The sequence below is a fragment of the Notothenia coriiceps genome, unplaced genomic scaffold (assembly GCF_000735185.1).
Source record: "Notothenia coriiceps isolate Sejong01 unplaced genomic scaffold, NC01 NC01_scaffold00032785, whole genome shotgun sequence".
In the NCBI taxonomy this organism is placed as follows: domain Eukaryota; kingdom Metazoa; phylum Chordata; class Actinopteri; order Perciformes; family Nototheniidae; genus Notothenia; species Notothenia coriiceps.
Window position 1 is genome coordinate 1 of NW_011365486.1, and position 8,181 is coordinate 8,181.

Here is an 8,181-nt window from a genome sequence, read left to right on the forward strand (position 1 = left end):
CCGCTTAGCGAGATCTCGTTTGTTAGGGTTAGTTAAGCCAGATAACTCATAACTCAGATATCCAGGGTCTGTTGAACTGGTTTCGTAGTACAGGGCACAGATCTCTATACACACTGTCTCAGTTTGTGCTGATGAATTCAGTAGCTCCTAGTTGTTAGTCAGCTGACTAATGGTGTCTTGGGTGTCACTGTCACAAATATTTTCTGTCCCACTTAACAACTCAATGAAAATGATGAGAATCATATGTGATGGCCTCACCGGACAATTCAACACAACTGAACAAATCATCAGAACAACAGAACGTTAGACAATATTGTTCCCCAGAAGTGTTGAACATACAGGAAGCTGCCATCACACGGTTCAAACCTCTGAGACACTTTATTTTCCTGTGTCACATTTCTGTGAAGCCGTGTAATGCTGTTGTGGTCGAGGTATAAAGTGCTTATTCTATAGATCGCAGACTTCACCTCCACTCCAAATGAAGCAAAAACTGTCCTTTAGAATTAAGTGACATAAAAATCTGAAAAATATATCAAAATCTGAAAAATACATCAGGCATTCTGAGTTTTATTTTTCAGTGGATTAAAGGTAGGGTAGGTAATTCACTTCAGAAACACTTTTTGTTATATTCCATGGAATGCTCTTAACATCCCGATAGCAATGAATACATTAAATGCTTTGACAATAAATATATACAAATATTTCATCTGTGGAAGCCGTAGCGCTGTAAAAAGCTAGTCCAGTTATCTGCCTCGGCCCGCGGCAGATGATTGGATGGCCTACCTGCCTGTCAGCCTTCCATCTCGTGCACAAACTTATCTCGTGCCCTCATTGGTCACGTGCATGTTCGTGTTGTTGGAGGAGGGGCTCTGTAAGGAAGTCTGAAGGAAAGGGCAGATTTTTTTCGGTTGTGTACTTTCAAATTCTAGCGCACTCGAGCTGGTTTCTCCATTCTTACCTACCCTACCTTTAAATGAAAACATAAATGTTCTGTGCTGATGTTCCCTTTACTGTTCAAATGTTGTTTTCAGTGCAACATTTGTTTTTATTGACAATTGTACTATCACTGACACTGTTTAAGCTCTATACCAACACAGATTTTTAACATAAAAATATATTAAAATCTGTAGAAACGGTATCATTCAGTTACATTATATCTGTGGAGAGTTGGAGGAACGTTTAGGCTTGTTAAAGCCGCCATAGGAAGCAACATGCACCAAAGATCTGCTGTCTTCACAGCAGCATTGAATCAAGTCATCTGTCGCCATGGAGCCAATCAACACAAAGCATTCAGGAAAAGGGATCAGCTTATCGTCTATTACATCAGAGATAAGAAGCTACACATTCAATGAGTCATCAGAAACGCAGCACTTTAACCCACTAATTTATTGATGTATGAATGTGACACAATTCAATCTTGTATAGTCCTCTACACTGTTATAACCTAAACAGGGATTGTACTCATTTTCATCCACGTCAGTCGTTTTTACCTGGGGAGGGCCGCATAGAGAGAACCCAATTAAACCAGCCGTGAAAAAGGAGATATGAGCAGTGTAGCAGCTGTTCGTTAAATTCAGGAAGTTAGTTTATCTTAGCATAGAGACTGAAAGCCCAATGAAGACTAGTTTCTGAATAGTTGAATAATCTGTATTCAAACAGAAGTGAAACACTTTGTTGTTGTATGTGGACAGAAGTTGTGAGTGGGCCGACAGTGAGCAGGGTTTTCTCCTCACCCCTGCCTCCATTTTGGCTCTAGTGATGATGGAGGCCCCGGCCCACTGGAGGAAAGGAGACATGCAAGAACCGGAACATTCTCCAGCAGCGTGGTGTCAGTGTTGGCTTCCTGCAGGAAAAACAAGAACACAGCAGACAGAGCTCGGAGCGATATCGAGCGGGGGAGCGGCCGCGTGTGAGGGGGGGGCTATCTTAAAATAGGCTCTGTGACATCACTGTCTGCATGTGGGTTTAAAATGTATATTTGTCTACCGATTCAACAAAAGCATTCATAAGTCTAATTTTGAAGAGCCTGACAGGTCTTGATGCTAAACTACGCTAATCCTCTTCAGTTTCTAACCCGCTTTATGTTTGGATGCACCCTAACCACTTAGCATAGCTACGATAATCACTATCATTCTTCACATTCACCACACAGACATCAGAGTGATATCAGAATCTGACTGTTAGCAACAAAGAAAATGCGTGTTGAGATGTTTACTGCTTTATGAGTTTTATTAGATGATGTATAGAAAATGATACATAAAAGATTGTATTGCTTTAACTTCAGAGTACCGTAATTTTCGGACTATAAGCCGCGCCTTTTTCCCTATTTTTCGACGCTGCGGCTTATATAACGGTGCGGCTAATCTATGGATTTTTACAGCTAACGGCCAACACCTTTAACTCTATGGGCTCTATGGCCGGTCCGCGGACCCCCACCTTTAAGCGGCGGGTTCCAGCAGGAAAAGCTGGAGGCCGGAAAAGAGTGAGACAGGTAGCGCGCAAAAGTAAAAGTGGAACCGAGAGTGGTATGCCGCTGCTGCGGCTTATATTCAGGTGCGGCTTATAGTCCGAAAATTACGGTATTAGAGGTCTGTTAAAGTTAGCATGATGAAAGCTGTCTTTAAAAGCTCTCCTGAGCAGCATGGTAATCTCAAACACTGTCTCACACCTGCTTTTGGATCGTCATCACTGCCTCAGCAGCTGACACTTCCTGTTTTTCCTCCTGATCCTCTTCCTGTTTCTCCTCCTGATCCACTTCCTGTTTCTCTTCCTGATCCACTTCCTGTTTCTCCTCCTGATCCACTTCCTGTTTCTCCTCCTGATCCACTTCCTGTTTCTCCTGCTCTGCTACAGGATCAGAGTACAAGGAGGAGATGTTCCCGTCTTTCCATGTGACCATGATGTGCCCTGCTTTGAACTCGCTCACCTCCCCGTTGGGAGGGGGGGGCTGGTCCTCTCTGAGGGGGACGATGGTCTCCAGCTCCTTGCTCCTCTGAGTCCCAGAAGCTGCTGCCTTGTACTTCGCAATCTTCCTACGGCTCCTGAGGGGAAAATAACTGACGATGAACAGCCTTTAAAACCATCAAAACTATTCATTTCCATACATGCATTGCATTGGCAGTGTCATAGTGTAACTTCAGGTCCTACTTGTTGGCCATGGCCCCCATTCCCAGCAGCAGAAACCCAACAAGAAGGCAGATGAAGGCCAGTCCCAGCAGCACAAACGTCCATATGGTTGCTGCAACAGGAAGCAGACGACACTGATATAACACACAGCTCAACACATTCTCCCTCCCAACTCGTGATCTGTTGACGTTTTTCAGCGACCGCGGTCCGTTCTATGCTGATCATGTGATGATACATTATGCTCTCTTGTCTTTATTTTGCTTTATATGTTGTCTTAGGGTTTGACTATTGGGAGACAAAATGGATTTTGTGAAGATGCTTTGTTTTTTTGTCGTTGTTTATTTGTAAATTAAGTGTTTTTAGCTCAGAGCGCATCACGTCATTAGATGCAATGAATTTAAAGCCCATTGCAATTTTTTACTTGGTAAGTAGCAACGAAAAACCTTAAGCATACACCACAAATGCTAGTAAGTCCGGCCAGGAAGTAATTGTAAGCACATCTAGAAGTGCAGGCATAGAGTTTTGTGCATTTGTGAATCCTTTTAAGACATTAAAGCTCATTAAGTGATTTAAATGTAGAGCTTTGCACACAGTGATCACAACCAGAAGCTGTGGTGCAGTTTGTTACAGAGGTGCACTTTTATACATACGTATCCTGTGGGTGGTCTTTTTCTCACTCTAGTTTTTTTAAGTATTTAAACGGCTAATACATTCTCTATTTAAAGAGATGAAGTGTGATGACAGAATGCCTTCAGGAGCACTTTTTAAAACATCGTGCTTCTAGTGATCTGTGATCACTTTTCCCAGCGATGCCTAAGGTGTGTACATTTGAACAGAAGGAGAACTGGTCTAGTTTGGGTTTTTTGTGTTCAGATTGATCAAGACTGTGGAGACTTCAGTTCAGGCCTCCAGCCACTATTAAGGAAGCATGTAACCAGTAAGATTTGTTTAACTTCATCTGTATCTGTTTATACGGCAACTGAAGCACATATATTCATAAATGACTTGTTTTCCCCTGTAGGAGGCCATCATGACATCTTATCAATTTTGTCTGATTAAATCTCCAGTGAGTGATTTATGTATTAAAAATGCAACACCTCTGCCTCTGCTAGTAAAGAAGGAATGCTAGCCATTAAAGATAACCATGAGCCAACCCAGTCTCTTTTTTCTAAGCCCTTCTCTTTACTCTAATTCACCTCTCTCTTATCATGGTGGAGCGGTTTGTGTGTCACTATGAACCTGGAGGCTGAGTTGTCAGGAACTTCAGATCCCCCATGGCAAATTGGCCTTATCCTTTTTCTGTGATGAGAGGGATTTCTGACAACATTTCTATAAGATGAAGTATTTGAGGAGCAGCAGCAGTACTTACGGTCCTCTGTGCGATAGAACCAGCGCAGGTATGCTCTCTGTTCCTCCGTCATGTCGCTGCTCTGCTCCTCTGACGCTAACTCAAACTCTTCTGGATGTTTAGACGCCCTCTTGGATCCTGCAGAGACACATACCGTATGACACATAAAATACAAACCCATAATCAAACTTAAATGATAATAATGTTAAATAATGTCTCCAAAACAAGTCAATGCACTACATATTTGTTGTAAAAGGTAACACAGTATTATGTTTTACCAGTTGTCCAAATTCAATCTTATACCACATTTATTTTTCAGCAATTCTAATCTTAAATTACAATTTTAATTTCCTATAACTAATTTACCAGATGTTTGTTTTAACTAATACATGGCAGGTACATTAGAAAAATTGCCATTGGCCACTTTTAAAGCTGCAACACCTAATGGTAGCCACATGGGGCAGCAGCACAAGCTGTAAACACAACATTATCACAATATGAAGCACATGCAGCACATAACAGCTCACAACTTGACATGTGCACTTCCCCTACTGCAGTTTCCAGCAGCAGGAAGATGTTTCAGTGAGAATGCTGTAAAAAGGCTCACCAGACAGACTCAGAGAGAGACAGCTGCTGGACCTTGTGGAACATTTAGCAGCTAAATCAGTAGGTAGAGACCAAAACACTCTAAACTCTAAAAGAGAGAGCATGATGGATATTGATGTACAAATGACTCCTGGATGTGGAATTCAGCACAGGCCTGCTTTAATCCTCGCTGACTCACTGAGACTTTCGTGGCAGATGTCCCCCTCATACAGAGATTTCCATTTTGAGTGTTTGCTGTCATGTGCGAGAGTCAGACGCCCGCCATCCACTGACAGCAGCATGGAGGAGTCCCTGCTGATCAACCTGCCCCTGTCACAGTCCCACATTAACCCCCTCACATCCACCCCCGGCCCCCAGCAGGGCCCTGTGTGGACGGGCTCCATCTGCAGGGCCGACAGACACCTGGATGATGGGACACACATCAGCAGGCCCTGGTCCACCCAGGCCCACTGCTGAGACTCTGAGTCCAGGCTGCAGCTCTTTAGCAGGACCTCCCCTGTGGCGGGGGTCTCCTCCAGACACAGGCTGCGCTGCATGTTGTGGACCATGAAGCCCCTCGCCCCTGCAGCTGTGTGACAATCACATGGTTAGATTCTTTGTTGTAAATATAACCATTTCCTTTAAATGTGTCTGAATGTCGTATGAACTTACCTAACAGGGGAAGAAACAATAAGATCCAGGGCTCAAACATATCTACAGAGGAATAAGCATTGTTATCACACAAGATTCACTTTACTATCAGATCAGAGGGTGATTCAACAGGCATGAACCTGAGCATGATGTGTTCTCTATAAGCTTTGTTAAACGTACAGTACATGACTTTATATTTAATAAAATCCACTTAATAAATCCATACTTGCTGTTAGTGTCCTCTGTTTTTGGTCAATATTATACATTAAACAGAACATGTTGTTGCAATGTTTACCTCTGCTAAGCACATTTAATATTCACTGATATAATTCACATAAATGTTCATAAACGGAACCTTCCAAAGTAAAAAACAATGTTGTTATGTGTCAAATATTAAAAATCCTTTACATTTTTGAAAAGAGTTTTGAAACTTGTACTTAGTTGTACAGCAGTTGTTTTTTCAATCAAATATAATCTGAATAAAAACTAAGGAAACAAGATCAGATATGAATGTGCTATAACTAATGAGTGAGTGGTGACCATCTGTAAAGCTTCCTCCAGAGCAGTGTGACCACATGTTCATTTCCTACAGCATGTGATTAAAGCTCCAGCTTAAGTATAAAATCACCAGAGAGGTGCCAATCCACCTCCTGGGCACTGCCGTGGTGCCCTGGAGCAAGGCATCAAACCGCCAACTGCTCCCTGGTGCTGACAGACCTGCAGCCTCTCCGATCTGGCACCTGTATTTGTACTGTACCGTATGTATATTTAAAGATAAATATACTAAACTAAATATCCCCCAAGGGATCAATAAAGGTTCATCTTATCTTAATACAAATGCCCCCATACAATTCACAATAATACATGTCTATTATTATATTCTAACATATAAGAACATACTGTGTACGCCTTGCCACCAGAATGCTGTCCTGATTCATACCATCCTCTACAGAGCAACAGCATAGCACACCAATAACTAGCATTATTAACTAGCAGAGCGCATACCATGGGGAGAGAGTGAAGCATTTGTCAGTAAATAACATGACCCCACACAGGTAACACAAGTTTTACACGCTGTGACTAAAAGACCCTTACCCTCCCTGAAAATCTCCTCATTATACAAAAAAAGTACAAAAACATAAGTCAGAATGCCAAAGTTAATACTATTCAACTGTCTCATGTTGAACCGTACATATACTAATAGAGTGGGTTATTAGTGTGTGTACTCACTTATAGGATGTTCTGTCTGGCTGAGATGTGGAGGGAATACCAGAGTGTTTAGAAAACACAACGATGAAGGACGACACACTTTCCAAAGTTCACGGGGAGGGGCCTGCAACCCTGCACGTGACAAACTGCCTTTAAAAGCATATAGACTGTTCTTATTTATTGGTGGTGAAATGAAGCAAGGCTGTAAAATGATCTCAGTTAGAAAACTCAGCCATGTCTGTCCTCTGGATCAGCCTTTTTATGTATCTGTTCCGTCTGCACGTTACAATAAAGAGAGCTCAGGAACTGTGCAGCCTTTAAAACAAAGTTCAGACTTTTCATTTCAGGTCTTTGACCTTGAGGCCTGGTTACCTCTCTTCTGTTTGTGGGGGGGGTTGAAGGCCTGCACTGAGACTTGTTGAAGGGTTTAACTTTTATAGCAGAGGTGCGGAGAGGTAAATGACCTCCGTGTCACTGGTGTTTGTGTCTGTTCAGATAAGAGAACCAAATGCAGTTCAGCATCCAAACAGAAGCACAGAGTTCAGAATCACAGTAAATACTATTCAATGAATATAGAAGACAAAGTAAGGGGAATATAAACAGCACAGTGTGTAATGAACAGTGTGACACTCAGCAGTCACAGTAGGCAGTGCAGATATTAGTAAATCAGTGTTACGTAATATACAGTGCAGGCGTAAGAAATGCTAACAGTTGTGAAGAATCTTTATTATAGATCTGATGTGTACAATATAGACAAAACTTCTTTCACGACCCATTTTATAATACATCATAAACACATCTTTAACACTGAACAGCTTCTAAAACACCTCCACTCCCCCAACAAAACGTTTGAACCTTTTCAGTGAGAGAACAGAGCTATTCACTTTTGAAAATTAAAGGTTCTCTTTCATAATGTCAAAACATTCCTCTTGTCTTTACTGCACTCATCTGTCCACCATGGGATGGCTCTCCTGTGAATCTGTGACCAAAATAACATAGAAGCCGACACTGGTAAGCAACAACACTGTAGTTCTAGTTTTAATAAGAAACACTTAAGTTTGGGAAATTCTTCTTAGCTGTCTGCTATTGTCATTGAGTATTCTACTGTGTTAGACAGCGCCTCTCTAAATGTAATGGTGAGTGTGTGGTGAAACAGATTTACTGCAGACTCATGTCACGGTTGTGAGGAGGCCAGGCAAAATTGGAATCCCTTGTTAAAAATAATTGACCAATCAGAGGAGGCCACTGTCAACCACCACAGC

At 42.0% G+C, this 8,181-nt stretch overlaps 1 protein-coding gene across 1 annotated transcript; it reads right to left on the reverse strand.

The window, feature by feature from the left end:
* Nucleotides 1-2,515: 2,515 nt before the first annotated feature.
* On the reverse strand, nucleotides 2,516-6,977 carry LOC104961100 (uncharacterized). The gene is made up of 6 exons (XM_010789319.1): nucleotides 6,941-6,977; nucleotides 5,732-5,773; nucleotides 5,259-5,648; nucleotides 4,496-4,612; nucleotides 3,148-3,238; nucleotides 2,516-3,041 (listed from the first exon to the last, which is right to left on the reverse strand). The coding sequence occupies exons 2-6, from the start codon at nucleotides 5,769-5,771 to the stop codon at nucleotides 2,663-2,665; spliced, it is 1,017 nt and encodes a 338-aa protein (XP_010787621.1). The 5' UTR covers nucleotides 5,772-5,773; nucleotides 6,941-6,977; the 3' UTR covers nucleotides 2,516-2,662.
* Between the last annotated feature and the right edge of the window lie 1,204 nt (nucleotides 6,978-8,181).

Bases quoted from the DNA above. Each gene is read 5' to 3' on its own strand.
- LOC104961100 (XM_010789319.1), bottom strand. From the start codon at position 5,771: ATGTTTGAGCCCTGGATCTTATTGTTTCTTCCCCTGTTAG. The intron at 3,239-4,495 runs GTAAGTACTGCT...TTCCTGTTGCAG, and splicing joins GTTCTATCGCACAGAGGACC to CAACCATATGGACGTTTGTG. The intron at 3,042-3,147 runs GTAGGACCTGAA...TTTTCCCCTCAG, and splicing joins ATGGGGGCCATGGCCAACAA to GAGCCGTAGGAAGATTGCGA.